General features: G+C 42.5%; 1 protein-coding gene across 1 annotated transcript in view; it reads left to right on the top strand.

Moving 5' to 3' along the window:
- Positions 1-18,375, top strand: part of LOC132822847 (deoxynucleoside triphosphate triphosphohydrolase SAMHD1-like) — a 65,300-nt gene that overhangs the window by 36,832 nt on the left and 10,093 nt on the right. Inside the window, exon 11 of the mRNA XM_060836220.1 lies at positions 14,157-14,228. Coding sequence (XP_060692203.1) covers positions 14,157-14,228 — 72 coding nt within the window. The remainder of the gene's footprint in view (positions 1-14,156; positions 14,229-18,375) is intronic.

The raw sequence follows: 18,375 nt of genomic DNA, 5'->3' as shown, positions 1-18,375 counted from the left end.
TGGTCAGGGGCAGGAAGGTGTGACTATGGGCAAGGCTGGTGGAGGGGGCCAGGAGATAATGGGGAAGGAGCCTCAGTCCTTGAACTTGTCTAAGAATGTACTGAGTGTGGTTGAGAATGTGAGGTGTAGGGAAGATGAGCAAATTGACCATAGCACTATTGTACAGGGAACCATTCAGTAAGGGATAGAAAAGAGAAATGTAGTTGTAATTGGGGATAGTGTAGTTAGGGGAATAGGCACTGGTGTCAATGGCCAGGATGTGGAGGTGCTGGTGTTGAACTTGGGTGAACCAAGTTAAAAATCACAGGACATCAGGTTATAGTCCAATAGGTTTATTTGGAAGCACTAGCATTTGGAGTGCTCCGAAAGCTAGTGCTTCCAAATAAACCTGCTGGACTAAACCTGGTGTTGTGTGATTTTTAACTCTGTGACCAGGATCGAGAATCCAAAAGCTGAGTTGCCAGTCTGGTGTCTGGGTTCAGGATATCTTCTCTGGGCTGCAGGGGAACTTGGAGTGGCAAAGGAAAGATCCAGTTATTACAGTAGATGTAGATACCAATGATGCAGACTTGATTAGGGAGCTTAAAGTGAAAGAACCCCAAGTGGCAGTGACCATAATATGACAAATTCTCGCGGCAGTTTCAGAGGGAAAGCTGTAATTAGATATAACAATTGTACAATTGAGTAAAAGTAACTACAAAGACATGAAGGAGGAGCTGACCAGAGTTGGTTGAAAGGGAAGGTCAAAGGGAAGATGGTGGAGCAGCAATGGCACAGCTTCTTGGGTTAATTCAAGAAGCATAACAGAAATTCATCCCAAGGAAGAAGAAACATATGAAGGGGAAGATGAAGCAACCATGGCTGACTAGGGATGCAGGGACAGCATAAACGCAAAAGAAAAAGCATACAATGTGGTGAAGATTAATGGGAAATCCGAAGATTGAGAAGCTTTTAGAAACCAGCAGAAGATAATTTTAAAAGTAATAAGGGATAGAAGGTGAAATCTAACAGTAAGCTAGCAGATCATAGGAGCTTTTTTAGATATCTAACAGAGAAGCTAGAGTAGATAACAGACCGCTGGAAAATGAGGCTAGAGAAATAGCAATGGAGAACAAAGACATTGTGGAGGAACTTTGCACTTTGCACCAGTTTTCACAATGGAAAGATGTCAGCATACCAGACCAAGAGAGTCAGGAGGCTGTGGTGAGTGTAGTGGCCGTCCCTTAGGAGAAGGTGCTGGGGAAGCTGAATATCTGAGGGTGAATATTTCACCTGGACCAGATGGATTACACTCCAGAGTTCTGAAGGAGACAGCTGAAGGTTTGTCGATGGATTGATGGTGATCTCTCAGGAATTACTGAAGTCAGGGAGGGTCCCAGAGGAATGGAAGATGACTATTGTAACACTTTTGTTTAAGAAAGGAAGGAGATAGAAGACAGGAAATTACAGGCTCGTTAGTCTAACCTAGGTCATTTATAGGATTTGAGAGTCCATTACTAAGGATGAGATTGCAGAGTGTTTGGAAGTACATGGTAATATGGGGCTGGTCTCCTAAAAATGATATAAAAAGGAAATAAAAAAGGGCTCTCCTCAAGGAGCAGTCATGCCTGACAAATCTGTTAGAATTCTTTGAGGAGCTAATAATCAAGTTAGTGGATGTGATCTATTTGGATTTCTAGAAATCCTTTTACAAGGTGCTGCACGAGAGACTGTGTTTAGTGCAAGGTACTGACATAGATAGAGGATTGGCTGACTGGCAGAGGCATCTTAGGGATAAAAGGATCATTTCAGGATGGCGGCTGGTGACTAGAGGAATACCATTGGGTGCTGTTGGGACCACAACTATTCACATTATACATTAATGAAAGAACGAATGGCATTTTTGCTCAGTTTGCAGATGACATAAAGGTAGGTGGAGGGCCAGATAGAGTTGAGAAAAGGGGAGGCTTCAGAAGGACTTGGATAGGCTAGAAGAGTGGACAAACAAGTGGCAGATGGAATACAATGTGGAAAAGTGTGAGGTAGGGAATCAATAGCAGTGTATACAATTTTATAAATGGGGAAAGGCTTTAGATGTCTGAAGTGCAAAGGGACTTGGGAGTCCTTCTTCAAGATTTTCTTAAGGTTACGGTTAAAATGCAGGTTCGGTTAGCAGTTAGGAAAGCAAATGTAATGTTACATTCATTTCAAGAGGGCTAGAATGAGCAGAGATGTACTGCTGCAACTATATAAGGCTCTGTTCAGACCGCATTGGTCACCACTTTTGGGCCCATATCTAAGGAAGGATGTGCTGGCATTGGAGGGGTCCAGAGGAGGTTACAAGAATGATCCCTGTAATGAAGGCTTTACCACAGGAGGAGCTGTGGACTCTGTGTCAGTAATTGATGGAGTATAGAAGGATATGGGAGAATCTGACTGAAGCTTACAGAATACTGAGAGGCCTGGATAGAGAGGAAATGGAGAAGCTGTTTCCACCAGTAGGAGAGACTAGAGCTCAAGGGCTCAGCCTCAGAGTGAAGAGACTACCCTTTAGAACTGAGGCAAGGAGGAATTTCTTCAGGCAGATGGTAGTGAATCATTGGAACTTATTGCTGCAGAGGGCTGTGGAGATCAAGAGTGTATATATGACAGAGATAGGTTCTAGATTAGTAAGGGGATCAAGGGTCACAGGGAGAAGGCAGAAGAATGGGGCTGAGAAACACATCAGCAACAATCGAATGGTGACGTAGACACAATGGGCTAAATCAACTAATTCTGAAATAACTCCAGAGACCGGTATCCCATCACCAAGTCACCCTTTATTTACACACAGAGTATCCTTGACACTGATCCAGCTCCCTTAGACCCAGTTCTCAATCAACAGAATCTCTGACAGTCCTGTTTATAATTTTATTAAACAATTTCCAGTTTACAAAACAATTAACATTTACAGCTGTATACAGAGAAACAGCAATTTTACAAGGGAGAGGAATGGCAAAGCCAAGCCCGAAACCCTGACATTCAACCGGTTTTCAGGGAAATGAGGACAAACCTCAAATCTCCACACTCCTGTTTATTTTTTTTATTTTTTTAAATTTTATTAAGCAATTGCAAAACACAGTTTACAAAAAACGGTTAACATTAACAGCTGTATACAACAATTTTACAAGAGAGAGGAGCAGCAAAGCTAGGCCCCAAACCCCACCGTTCAACCAGTTTACAGGGAATTGAGGAAAACCACAAATCCCAGTTTCACAGTCCTGTTTATTTTTTTTCTTTCTTTTTTTTCTCTCTGACACTCCTGTTTATTCTTTTATTTTTAAATTTTTTTTCCTATTTCCCACACTACCACCTAACTGTGGTATTGCTTATTTTCCCCCAGCACCCATGCTGTGTGTGTGTAGGTGTGAGACACAGTGAAAGACACAAGTGCACAAATCTTTATTCAGTTTCCACCACCAGCAAGAAAGGAAACACCCAAGTGGTCAGTGACACAGTCCTGTTTTTTTCATAGTTTTTATTTTTTTTATAGAACACCTGTTTTTTTTTCTTTTTTTTCCTTTACCCCCACACTATCGCCTAACTGCGGTAGTGCCTAGCACCCATGGCGTGTGTGTACAAGTGCGAGACACTGTGAGAGACACAAAGTCCATGAATCTTTATTCAATTTGCACCACCAGGAAGAAAGGAAAACACCCGAGTGGCCAGTGACACAGTCCTGTTTATTTTTTTTTCTTTTTCTTTTTTTTCCTTCAAAACCCCCACACTACCGCCTAACTGCAGTAGTGCTTATTTTTCCCCAGCACCCATGGTGTGTGTGTGTGTGTGTGTGTGTGTGTGTGTGGTTGTGAGACACAGTGAGAGACACAAAGTGTACAAATCTTTATTCAATTTCCACCACCAGGAAGAAAGGAAACACCCGAGTGACCAGTGACACAGTCCTGTTTATTTTTTTTCTTTTTTTTTGTTTTTATTTATTTATTTATTTGTTTGTTTTTATTTATAGAAAAACACCCGAGTGGTCCAGTGACAAGCAGTGCCCTTCACATCAAAGGGCAATGCTGTGTGAACACTCCTGTTTATTTATTTTTTTTCCTTTTTTATTTTTTTTTTATTTTTTTTACATCAAAGGGCAATGCTCAGCTGGTTCTAATTTTTTTTTAAATTTCTTTCCCCCACACTACCGCCTAACTGCGGTAGTGCTTATTATTTTTATCCCCAGCACCCATGGTGTGTGTGTGCAGGTGTGAGGCACAGTGAGAGACACAGGTGTACAAATCTTTATTCAATTTCCACCACCAGGAAGAAAGGAAACACCCGAGTGACCAGTGACACAGTCCTGTTTATTTTTTTTCTTTTTTTTTGTTTTTATTTATTTATTTATTTTTATTTATAGAAAAACACCCGAGTGGTCCAGTGACAAGCAGTGCCCTTCACATCAAAGGGCAATGCTGTGTGAACACTCCTGTTTATTTATTTTTTTTCCTTTTTTATTTTTTCTTTTTTTTTCTTTTTTTTACATCAAAGGGCAATGCTCAGCTGGTTTTAATTTTTTTTTAAATTTCTTTCCCCCACACTACCGCCTAACTGCGGTAGTGCTTATTATTTTTATCCCCAGCACCCATGGTGTGTGTGTGCAGGTGTGAGGCACAGTGAGAGACACAGGTGTACAAATCTTTATTCAATTTCCACCACCAGGAAGAAAGGAAACACCCGAGTGACCAGTGACACAGTCCTGTTTATTTTTTTTATTTTTTTTTGTTTTTATTTATTTATTTATTTATTTATTTATTTTTATTTATAGAAAAACACCCGAGTGGTCCAGTGACAAGCAGTGCCCTTCACATCAAAGGGCAATGCTGTGTGAACACTCCTGTTTATTTATTTTTTTTCCTTTTTTATTTTTTCTTTTTTTTTATTTTTTTTACATCAAAGGGCAATGCTCAGCTGGTTTTAATTTTTTTTTAAATTTCTTTCCCCCACACTACCGCCTAACTGCGGTAGTGCTTATTATTTTTATCCCCAGCACCCATGGTGTGTGTGTGCAGGTGTGAGGCACAGTGAGAGACACAGGTGTACAAATCTTTATTCAATTTCCACCACCAGGAAGAAAGGAAACACCCGAGTGACCAGTGACACAGTCCTGTTTATATCTGTCAGCTGGGACTCCCTGATTGGACCAGATTAAAAGTCTCAATCAGGGTATTCTATGATGTCCACCTGGCTGACCTCGTTACAATCACTACAAATTCTGCTCCTACATCTAATGGTTTTATGGTTTCCACCCAGCCTGACCTCCTTATTCTGGGGTTCCATATCCTCCTGTTTTGTAGAATGAAGGTTACTCTCCTGTAGACGGGTGACACTCATTATATGTATAGTTTGCACACAGTACCTTGGACAATGTGGTTCATAACTCATGTGCCTAACATTGACCCTCCATAGTTTGGACTTACTGTTTTATTCTGAAAATTCTGGAGCCACCAACTGGGGAAGAGAGAGAGAGAAAGAGCCTCTCAACTGGGAGAGGTTGAGAAAGTGAAGAAAGTGAATCGGGGAGAAATGGGAGAGCAATATTTTCAGGGAAAAAGAGAGAGAAATAAACAGGGAAGAAGAGCAAGACTAATCTATAAACTGGGAAAGGAGATGAAACACCAGCTGGAGGAGAAGTACATGTGTGGGTGGCACGATGGCACAGTGGTTAGCACTGCTGCCTCGCAGCACCAGAGACCCAGGTTCAATTCCCGCCTCAGGTGACTGTCTGTGTGGAGTTTGCACATTCTCCCCATGTCTGCGTGGGTTTCCTCCAGATGCTCTGGTTTCCTCCCACAGTCTAAACAAAATGTGCAGGTTAGGTGAATTGGCCATGCTAAATTGCCCGTAGTATTAGGTGATGCGCTAAATGTAGGGGAATGGGTCTGGGTGGGTTGCGCTTCAGTGGCTTGGTGTGGACTTGTTGGGCCAAAGGGCCTGTTGCCACACTATAAGTAATCTAATCTAAGACCCAAACTGGGAGAGGAAGAAAGAGAAATGTAAACTTGGAGAGCATGGAGAGAGAAACGCAAACTAAAAGGAGAGTGTGTTTGTGCACTGTTATATCTGAACATATCAGTACAGAACAAGGCATTTAGATTGCTTAGTCATTCAATCAAATCTATTGTAAACTCAAATCTGCATTCCAGCCTACTTCTGGTAACCTTTAACCTTTGCTTAACACAAATCGATCTACCTAAGCCTTCAGTATACTCAAGGACTCTGCAGCCACCACTTCTCAGGAAGACATTTCTGATTTGGTAGATTTGAAAATATCACAACCCTCTAATCAGTAACCCCTAGTTCAAGATTTTCCTGTAAGGCTATATTCTCTCTATATGTACCTTGTCAAGACCCCGCAGGATCTTAAATGCTTCAATCAAGTCATCTCTTACTTTTCTAAACCCCGCCAAATACAAGCCTAGTCTGCCCGACCTTCCATCATAAGATAACTCTGCACACTCCATTCGAGGTATTAGAATTTCCTGGGCTGGAGAGCTTTACTTATGAAGAGAGATGAGATAGATTGGAGTTGTTTTCTTTGGAGAAGAGGAGACCAAGGGGGACCATGATTTAGATGTATAAGATTATAAGCATTCCACTCATAAAGGTAAAGTTACCATAGTCTTACTAGACCAATGGGCTGCTCTCTAATTAGAGGGAAAGACAACTGGTAGTTTAACCTGATGGTCACCACACATTTGGTGAGGGGAGAGGTTGAGTAGGACAGTCCTTCATGATAACCTCAGCTGTTGCAGGACTTGAACCCATAATGTTGTCCCTCCTTTGCATCACAAACTAACTGAGCCAATGAATCTCCTATTCCATTCATAACATCTTACCACCCGCAAAAATACTCAATTATTCCTAATGTGCTTCCTATTAGACAGTCAAACTTCTATGCATGCTTATATAAGACCATAAGACAGAGGAGAGGAAGTAAGGCCATTCAGCCCATCGATCCACTCCGCCATTTAATCATGGCTGATGGGCACTTCAACTCCACTTACCCGCACCCTCCCCATGGCCCTTAATTTCTTGTGAAAACAAGAATTTATCAATCTCTGCCTTGAAGACATTTAGCATCCCGGCCTCCACTGCGCTTTATGGCGAAAATTCCACAGGGTTAAAAACAAGGACTGCAGATGCTGGAAACCAGAGTCTAGATTAGAGTGGTTCTGGAAAAGCACAGCACATCAGGCAACATCCGAGGAGCAGGAAAATCGACGTTTTGGGCAAAAGCCCTTCATCAGGAATAGAGGCAGGGTGCCTGCAGAGTGGGGAGATAAATGAGAGGAGGGTGAGGGTGGGGAGAAAGTAGCATAGAGTCTGTGGTAGCGGGGCTTTTGCCCAAAACGTCAATTTTCCTGCTCCTCAGATGGTGCCTGACCTGCTATGCTTTTCCAGCACCACTCTGATCTAGACTCTGGTTTCCAGCAACTGCAGTCCTTGTTTTTACCTAGCTGAATTTACTGCTTACTGCGAATCCTCTTGCAAGGATGCCCGCCTTGAAGAAGTTTTCCTCCTCTCTCTACAAGAATCTCAGTGAGTCTCTCTCTGTCTCTCTCTCTCTCACAGCAACACCTTGGTCATCTCCTCTGCCCTGAAGCTCTTCAACCATGTCCTGAAACAGACTTGCTACCACAGACTCTTTGCTACTTTCTCTCCACTCCCACTCCCCTCTCATTTATCTCTCCACTCTGCAGGCACCCTGCCTCTATTCCTGATAAAGGGCTTTTGCCGAAACGTCGATTTTCCTGCTCCTCGGACGCTGCCTGACCTGCTATGCTTTTCCAGCACCACTCTAACCTAGACAATGAATTCCACAGGCCCACCACACTCTGGCTGAAGAAATGTCTCCTCATTTCCATTCTAAATTGACCCCCTCTCATTCTAAGGCTGTGCCCACGGGCCCTAGTCTCCCTGCCTAACGGAAACAAATTCCCAGCGTCCACTCTTTCTAAGCCATGCATTATCTTATAAGTTTCTATTAGATCTCCCCTGAACCTTGTAAACTCTAATGAGTACAATCCCAGGATCCTCAGCCGTTCATTGTATGTTAGGCCTACCATTCCAGGGATCATCCGTGTGAATCTCCGCTGTACTCGCTCCAGTGCCAGTATGTCCTTCCTGAGGTGTGGGGCCCAAATACTGGACACAGTATTCTAAATGGGGCCTAACCAGAGCTTTATAAAGTCTCAGTAGCATGTCGCTGCTTTTATGTTCCAACCCTCTTGAGATAAATGACATTACATTTGCTTTCTTAATTACAGACTCAACCTGCCCATCAACCTTTAGAGAATCGTGGACTAGCACTCCCAGATGCCTTTGTATTTTGGTTTTATAAATTTTCTCACCATTTAAAAAATAGTCCATGCCTGTGTTCTTTTTTCCAAAGAGCAAGACCTCGCACTTGCTCACGTTAAATTTCATCAGCCATTTCCTGGACCACTCTCCTAAACTGTCTAAATCTTTCTGCAGCCTCGCCACCTCCTCAGTACTAACTGCCTGTCCACCTAACTTTGTATCATTGACGAACTTCGTCAGAATGCCCCCAGTCCCATCCTCCAGATCATTAATATATTGAAGTGAACAGCTGCCACCCCAACACTGAACCCTGCCTGGAGCACACTTGTCACCAGCTGTCATTCCAAAAAAGAATCTTTTATCCCAACTCTCTGCCTTCTGTCAGACAGTCAATCCCCAATCCATGCCAGTAGCTCACCTCAAACAGCATGGGCCCTCACCTTACTCAGCACCCTCCCGTGAGGCACCTTATCAAAGGCCTTTTGGAAGTCTAGGTAGATAACATCCACTGGGTTTCCCTGGTCTAACCTACTTGTTACCTCTTCAAAGAATTCTAACAGGTTTGTCAGGCACCACCTCCCTTTATTAAATCCATGCTGACTTCCTGCACTTTAGTGGGCGGCACGGTGGCACAGTGGTTAGTACTGCTGCCTCACAGCGCCTGTAGACCCGGGTTCAATTCCCGACTCAGGCGACTGACTGTGTGGAGTTTGCACGTTCTCCCCGTGTCTGCGTGGGTTTCCTCCGGGTGCTCCGGTTTCCTCCCACAGTCCAAAGATGTGCGGGTCAGGTGAATTGGCCAAGCTAAATTGCCCGTAGTGTTAGGTAAGGGGTAAATGTAGGGGTATGGGTGGGTTGCGCTTCGGCGGGTCGGTGTGGACTTGTTGGGCCGAAGGGCCTGTTTCCACACTGTAAGTCTAATCTAAGTCTAATCTAATCTAAATCTCATCCTTAACGATGGATTCTAGAATTTTACTCACAACCAAGGTTAGGCTAATCAGCTTGTAATTTTCCATCTTTTGTCTTGATCCTTTCCTGAATAAGAAGGTTACAACAGCGACTTTCCAATCATCTGGGACTTTCCCTGACTCCAGTGATTTTTGAAAGATCACAACCAACGCCTCCACTATTTCCTCAGCCACCTCCCTCAGAACTCTAGGATGTAGCCCATCGGGGCCAGGAGATTTATCGATTTTTAGCTTATCTTGCACTTTCTCTTTTGTAATGGCTACCATATGCAACTCTGTCCCTTGACTTTCCTTAATTGGTGGGATATTACTTATATTTTCCACTGTGAAGACTGACACAAAGTACTTATTAAGTTCTTCAGCTATTTCCTTATCTCCCAGCTCTAGCCTTCCAGCATCAATTTGGAGCAGCCCAATGTCTACTTTTGCCTCTTGTTTGTTTCTTATGTATTGAAAGGAACTTTTATTATCATTTCTAATATCACTGGCTAGCTTACCTTCATATTTAATCCTCTCCTTTCTTATTTCTCTCTTTGTTATCCTCTGTTTGTTTTTGTAGTCTTCCCAATCTATTTTTCTTTGACACATTTCCTGACTTCCTTTGTCAGCCGGATAATCTTTCTTTTTGGGATGAACCTATGGACAGTGTCCTCATTACACTCAGAAATTCCTGCCGTTGTTGCTCTACTGTCTTCCCCACGAGGCTCTGCTTCCAGTCGATTTTAGTCAGCTCCTCTCTAATGCCCTCATAATTACTTTTACTTAACTATAACGCCATTACATCTGATTTTGCCTTCTCTCTTTCAAACTGCAGACTGAACTCTACCATATTATGATCGCTGCCTCCTAAGTGTTCCCTTACTTTAAGATCTTTTATAAAATCTGGCTCATTGCATAGCACTGTCCAGGATAGCCTGCTTCCTCGTGGGGTCCATGACAAGCTGTTCCAAAAAGCCATGCTGTAAGCATTCCATGAATTCCCTTTCTTTGGATCCATCGGTAACTTTATTCACCCAGTTCATTTGCACATTGAAGTCCCTCATGATCACCGTGACCTTGCCTTTCTGACATGCCCTATCTATTTCCTGTTACATTTTGCACCCCTGGTCCTGACCACAGCTGGCAAGTCTGTACATAACTCCCATTATGGTTTCCCTTTGTGTTTCCCCAACTCCACCCACACAGACTCCACATCATCTAACCCTATGTCATTCAGTGCCATAGATTTAATTTCATTCTTAACTAACAAGGCACCCCGCCCCCTTTGCCACCTCCCCATCTTTTCGATAAGTTGTAAATCCAGTCTGGAACCCGTTGTAACCCTCTCTCTGTGTTGCCTCCCACATCATAACCATTCACGATGATTTGTGCTGTTAATTCATCTATTTTGTTACAAATACTACGAACATTCAGGTAAAGCACCTTAATGCTATTTTTCTTATCCTCACGATTTCCATCACTTCTTGTAATATGTCCTAAGTTATCCTTCCTTTTTGCTTTATTCCTAGTCTGCCTTGAACTTAAACACTGCACACATGCTAATCTGCTGCTTATCTTTCTAATTGACTCCATACTCCCTGTTGCTTTCCCTTTCCCCGACTCACAAGTTTAAAGTCCTAGTGACTACCCTATTTATCCTTTTTGCTGGAACACTGGTTCCAGATCAGTTCAGGTGGAACATAGAACATAGAAAAGTACAGCACAGAACAGGCCCTTTGGCCCACGATGTTGTGCCAAGGTTTAATCCTAATGTAAAATATAAAAACTTAACCTACGCACCCCTCAACTCAATGCTATCCATGTGTATGTCCAGCAGTCACTTAAATGTCCCCAATGACTCTGCTTCCACCACCACCGCTGGCAATGCATTCCATGCATTTCCAGGCATAAAGAACCTTCCTCTGATATCCCCTCTATAGCTTTCTCCTAATATCTTAAAACTATAGTCCCTCGTAACAGCCAATCCTGCCCTGGGGAAAAGTCTCTGGCTATTGACCTATCTATTCCTCTCATTATCTTGTGATACACTCTTAACCAGATCAGGATTGGTGAAGTTGATGTGCTGGAAATTTTGGAAAACATTAAGATTGATAAGTCCCCACGCTAGAGCAGATACGGCGGAGGCGGAGGAATTGGGAATACGGGATGGCATTTTTGCAGGAGGTAGGGTGGGGAAGAGGTGTAATCCAGGTAGCTGTGGGAGTCAGTGGGTTTGTAAAAACTGTCAGTGTCAAGTCGTAATGGAGATGGAGAGGTCCGGGAAGGGGAGGGAGGTGTCAGAGATGGTCCAGGTGAATTTAAGGTCAGGGTGGAATGTGGACCCGATGCAGTCTCCTCTACATTGGGGAGACTGGACGCCTCCTCGCAGAGTGCTTTAGGGAATATCTCTGGGACACCCGCACCAATCAACTACACCTCCCCGTGGCCCAACATTTCAACTCCCCCTTCCACTCTGCCGAGGACATGCAGGTGCTGGGCCTCCTCCACCGCCGCTCCCTCACCACCCAATGCCTGGAGGAAGAATGCCTCATCTTCCACCTCGGAACACTTTAACCCCCGGCATCAATGTGGATTTCATCAGTTTCCTCATTTCCCCTTCCCCCACCTCACCCCAGCTCTAACCTTCCAGCTCAGCACCACCCTCATGACTTGTCCTACCTGCCTATCTTCCTTTCCGCCTATCCACTCCACCCTCCTCTCTGACGTATCACCTCCATCCCCACCCCCATTCACCTATTGTACTCTATGCGACTTTCTCCCCATCCCCCTCCCCTTCCATTTATCTCTCCACCCTGCAGGCTCCATGCCTCTATTCCTGATGATGGGCTTTTGCTTGAAACATTGATTTTCCTGCTCCTTGGATGCTGCCTGACCTGCTGTGCTTTTCCAGCACCACTCTAATCTAGACTATGAGGAAACTGTGTCTATTCAGTGGAATTTACAAGACGCATATTCTGACTGGATAAATACTGAGAATCATACAGTACAGAAGAGGCTGTTCAGCCCATCAAATCTGTACCACCAAAGCTACAGTATACCTACACTAGTCCCATTTTCCAGCATCAGGCTCATAGCCTGGATGTTATGATGTTTCAAGTGCTCATCCAAGTACTTTTTAAAAATTGTGAGGGGTGTGGTCTCAGGCAGTGGATTTCAGACCCCCGCCATCCCTTGTGTGGAATAATCTTTGCTCAAATGCCCTCTAAAACGTCTGCCTTTCACCTAAAGTGTATGTCCCCTTCGTTACTGATCCTGCATGTTGACCCTAAAGTTTGTTTCTTCTCGTGGGGAAATCTAAAATTCAGGGAGACGGTTAAAAATGTGTTTCCCATTAAAGGTGGCGGTGAGGATAGTATTTTCCTGCAAATGCTCGTTAGCGCTTTGAATTCTCTTTCCTTGTTAACACTGAACGTCATGTCATTGAGTGAGCATATTCAAGGATAACTTTGAAATATATTTGACTAACAATGAAGTTAAGGATTATGGAGGACAGGCAGGGAGGTGAAGCAAAGGCCGCAATCAGATTAGGAATTTTCTTATTTAATGGCATAGCACCTTTGACAGGCTAAATGGCCTACACTTGCTCCTATTTCATATATATATTACTGTAAAATTTTGCCAAAGCCATTTTGCTCCAAGAAAAATAATCCCATCCTTTCCAACTAACTCTGTAACTGGAACGTCTAATCCCTGTAACCATTCTCGTCTGCACCATCTCAATTCTTTTTCTAGAATTAGATGCATTCTTCTCATTGCTACCTAACTAGAAATATATGCAAATAAAACAGAAGAAACAAAATGGAAGAAACTGGACTACCACTAACCACAGCTTTCACATTTGGAGCATTGGCTGTCGACATTCTGAACTTCTTCTCAGTGTAGTTGAAAACTTCATGTACCCCTCCCTCGCCTTCCAGTCTGATTTCTTCAAAACTGCTCGACTTGACCCTGTGAATTGTAGTTATGATTAACTCTTAAATTGCTGACTATTTTCCTGACTGTTCCCTATTCTGTGAAATATCTGTCACTCTGTGCTTCATTTTGCTCTTCACAACCACCAGCCACAAACAACAAATTCTTATTTCCTTTTCCAGTTAGCTAAATCCTGATTGCACTCAGTAATCCATCTCTCCCAGTGCTGATTGACCTACATTGACTCCCAATCCTGTAACTTCTCAAGTATACTACGCAGAGTGCTTCATTCTCTGTCTGCTCCCTATTTCTATAACCTATTCCAAGCATACAATAACTCTGGATTCCTCCAATTCCCATCTCTTCTGCATTTCAGATTTCCTTTCCTGCTCAGTGGTGCCCTAATGGCTGAGGCCATAAGTTCTAGAATTTTCTCCCTGAATATCACCACCTCTGTTTCTCTTTCTCTTCACCTTAAATCCCTACAGTGTGGAAACAGGCCATTTGGCCCAACAAATTCACACCAACTCTCTGCAGAGTAACCCACTCAGACCCATTCCCCTACCCTATTACTCTACATTTCCCCTAACTAATGCACCTAACCTACACATCCCCGAACACTATGGGTAATTTAGCATGGCCAATCCATCCAAACAGCACATCTTTGGACTGTGGGAGGAAACCGGAGCACCCGGAAGAAACCCACGCAGACACGGGGAGAATGTGCAACCTCCACACAGACAGTTGCCCAAGTCTGGAATGGAACTTAGGTCCCTGGCACTGTGAGGCATCGGTGCGAACAACTGAGCCACCGTGCCGTCATTCTTTAAATCCAGATTGACTTAAAAGTCACTTGGCCCAAGTTTTTTTGACTATCGTTATTTCATAGCAAAATAAATTTACTTTTTGACAAACTATTTTTAAGATAACCCTGTCATAATCTGTGTTTTCTTTCAGAATGAAACAAAAAACTTGCTTCAGAAATTGGTTGAAGCTACCAGATTGAAGGCAGAAGATTTCATTGTAGCTGTAAGTACTGAATGCATGCGAGACTTGTACCCCAGTTACAGATCAGTGGTAGAAATCCTGGCTAATATTAGTGCAGGCCCCAACTGAAGCATTGCCCAACCTGAACGACTGTGATTAGCTTATGTTCATCTGAACTAAGGAGAGTGAAAGCATTTGGCAGGAGAAGTATAATGTGGGAAAACGTGAACTTGTCCACTTTGGCAGAAAGAGTCCTAAAACAATGTACTGACTAAATGGAGAGAGTTTGAAGAAGTTGGTACAGAGAGATGAGTATCCTCGTACATGAATTACAAGTCATATATGCAGGTACTGCAAAGGTTTAGGAATTGGTCAATGGAATGTTATTGGTAATTACAAGTGGTGTGGTAAGTAAAAATAAAGAAGTATCTGTACAGGGCTTTCAGGAGACTTCATCTGTTTATGGCTTTGGTCTCTTTACTTAGAAGGGAAGGATATGATTGCTTTAGAACCAGTTCAGAAAAAGTTCACAAAACTTGCTTCTGGGATTAGAAGTAATTAGTCATTAGAGTCATACAGCATAGAAACAGGCCCTTTAGTCCAACTCATCCGTGTCCACCAGACATTCCAATCTGATGTGGTCCCATTTGCCAGCACTTGGCACACATCCCTCTAAATCCTTCCTATTCATATACCCATCCAGTTGCCTTTAAATGTTGTAATTGTATCAGCTTCCACCACTTCCTCTGGCAGCTCATTCCAGACACGTACCACCCACAGCGTGACAAAGCTACCCCTCAGGTCCTTTTTAAATCTTTCCCCTCTCACCTTAAACCTATGTCCTCTAGTTTTGGACTTGCCCACCCCAGGGAAAAAGACCTTGGCAAGAGATTCTATCCCTTCTTCCTCCTCAACCTCGGCAAGTTGAGATGCAAACTATTCTGCCAGATTAGGCAAGGAAATCAGATTCAATACTAACTTTCAAAAGGGGAAGCAAATAACAATCTTTAAAAATGAAAAATCTGCAATGCTGTGGGGAAAGAGCATTGGAAGGACGTGGAATGAATTGGATACTCCATTCAGAAAGCTAGAATTACTCAATAGGCTGAATCACCTCCTACTGTGCTGTATGACCAATAAACACTCTCCTGCCTGGTTAGATTTCACTATTTGCAAATCAACATTCAAATTGTTTTAAAAAACACGTTTCTAGTCCTGAATGAGCTCAGAAAAATGAAGGATGATTTTATTGAAACACTTAATATCCTTAATAGAATGGATGCTAAGAGGATGTTGCTTCTTGTAGGGTAGGCTAAATTTAGGGGACGCAGTTTAAGACAGAGATTTGGAGAATTTCATAGGGTTATAAAAATGTGGAATTCTCTTCCCTAGAAATCAGTGGAATTTACTTAAGGTAGAGTGAAAGTTTTGAGAGGCTTGGAAGTCAAGGTTGCAGAATGCAGACAGGGGGATAGAGTTAAGACCACAACCAGATCAATCATGATCTTATCAAATAGTGGAATAGGTTCAAAGAACCCAAGAAGCCTACGCCTGCTCCTAAGTCTTATGTTTCTGTGTTCCATGAATGACTGAACTATGCCAGTATTGTTCAAAATACTAGTTTACTTGGATGTCGGATTGCTCACTGAACTGGAAGGTTCGTTTTCAGACATTTCATCACCATACTGGGTAACAGTTCCATTTGAAATGTCATGCTTCTAGGACTTCTCATGCGTGTCTCTGTTTGACTTATCCTAGGATGGATGCATTGTCCCAGTCGAAGTGGTGTCCTTTGTCATCTGTATGTAAAGATACTAGTGAGAGAGGGTCATGTCTTTTTGTGGCTAGTTGGTGTTCATATATTCTGGTGGCTAGTTTTCTGCCTGTTTGTCCAATGTAGTGTTTCTTACAGTTCTTGCAAGGTATTTAACAAGACATGACCATCTCTCACTAGTATCCTCACATACAGATGAGGCAGAACACCACTTCAACTGGGACAACACATCCATTTTAGGACAAGCCAAACAGAGACACACATGAGAATTCCTAGAAGCATGATATTCCAACTGGAACTCTATCAACAAACACATTGACTTGGATCCCATTTATCACGCCCTGAGAAAAAGAACAGGAAATGATGTCACCACAGGAAATAACATCGCCAATCCAAGGAAACCTAAACGCATAAATAGAAACGGGCCATACCACCAGTGCTACATCCAGAGACTCACTGATGATGTTACCTAGTGTGGTGACAAAACATCTGAAAATGAACCTTCCAGCTCAACAAGCTAACCTATATCCAGAACCTCAACCTGAGCTACAAATTTTCTCAAAACTTGCTACTAGTTTACTTGTTTTTTTCAGAGGAGTAAGGAAATAATCACCCTTAGATATTAAACATCAATAATCTCCAGGTAACCTAACTCATTTCTTCAAAATCAAGGGATCTATCCCCTTGATTACCCTGAGCTATTTCTCACCATCTTTGCAATTAATTGTTAGGCAAGAAGTTCCAGGGTAACTTTCTTAAATTGCCAAAAGTTTAGACCCTTAAATGATCAGTTAATGGCCACTTAATGGCCTTGACATGCCACTTCCCTGATCACCTGCCCCTCAAGGTGGTTGCGAAAGGTATCAGTTTGCCAACTGGAAAACCATGGCAACTGCCTAATAAGTCAGGGCTGGTCATTGACTTCAGGAAGCAGAGTGGAGGACACACCTCTGCCTGCATCAATGGTGCTGAGGTGGAGATGATCAGGAGGGTCAAGTTCCTAGGAGTAACGATCACCAACAATCTGTCCTGGTCCACCCACGTCAACACTACAGTAAAGGAAGCACAACAGAATGCTTGTACCTCCCCAGAAGGTTATGGAAATTTGGCATGTTCATAAAGACTCATCAATCTTTATAGATACACCATAGAAAAAGTCCTATCTAGATGCATCACATCTTGGTACACTAACTACTCTGCCCAAGTTTGCAAGAAATTACAGAGAATTGTGAACACAGCCCACCCATCACGTAAACCAGCCTTCCATCCATTGACTCCAAATATATTTCCTGCTGCCTTGGAAAGCAGCCAACATTGTCAAAGTCCCCTCCCACCCCGTTTAGACTGTTGTCCACTGTCTTCTATTGGACAGAAGATACAAAAGTTTGAGTACACGTATCAACAGATTCAAGAATGGCTTCTTCCCTGATGTTATCAGACTTCTGAATGGACCTCTCAAATTCGAATGTTGATTTCTCTCTGCGTCTGCTCTGTCACTGTAACATTGTATTTGTATTCTCTTCTAATACCCTGGTGTACTTTGTATGGTATGGCATGATCTGCCTGTATAGCACACAAAATAATATTTTTCTCTGTATCTTGGTCATATGATCATTCAAATTAAATCCTTGTTTAAGGATGGATATAAATGCAGTTGAGAGAATGGGTGAATTGTCTTATGATTGGATAGTCTCGACTCATATCCACTGGAGTTTAGAAAGTAGGAGGTTACTTTATTGAAACACAAATTCCTGAGGGGTTTTGACAGGATGCTTGTGGAAAAGATGCTTCCTTTTGCATTAGAATCTAGGCCTTGTTGTTAAAATAAGGGTGGCCCATTTAAGATAGAGATAAGGATACATTTTATTCATAAAGAGTGATGAATTGTTGGAACTCTCTTTCTCAAAAGATGGGGGAAGCAGAATTTTGAGTCTTTGAGCTACAAAGCTTAAGAAAATTGGATGATTTTATTGCTTCTCTTTTGCATTTTCTTTTTCTGTTTTAGATATTTCTTCTTCCAGTTTTATTCTCTTTCTCTGTCTTTAGTATTCCATTGCAAGCTTTTTCTACTCCACTTCCTTTTTCTCACTCCAGTTTTTCATTGCTATTTGAAGTGTAGCTGACAATTTGAGTGCTACAAAGATCCCCCTTTTTCCTATCAAGAATTAAGTGCCAATCCTGTCATAATTTCTGGTTTTTGAATATAGAGTTTCAGGTCATGCCTAATACTGCTGCCACAAATTAGCACTTGCAAGATATCAGCATCAAGACTTCTTTTTCCACAAAATGCCTGTGCATTAAAAATAATATCTTTTCACTGAACCGAGATAAAGTAAACATGATTTTTTTTTATTCCTTACAGAGTCAAAGAGATGTTCAGCACAGAAACAGAACCTTTGATCCAATGCATCCATG

This window comes from Hemiscyllium ocellatum, chromosome 15 (assembly GCF_020745735.1).
Source record: "Hemiscyllium ocellatum isolate sHemOce1 chromosome 15, sHemOce1.pat.X.cur, whole genome shotgun sequence".
NCBI lineage: Eukaryota > Metazoa > Chordata > Chondrichthyes > Orectolobiformes > Hemiscylliidae > Hemiscyllium > Hemiscyllium ocellatum.
The sequence above is the reverse complement of the archived record's forward strand: the minus strand, read 5'-3'. Positions and strand labels throughout refer to the sequence as shown.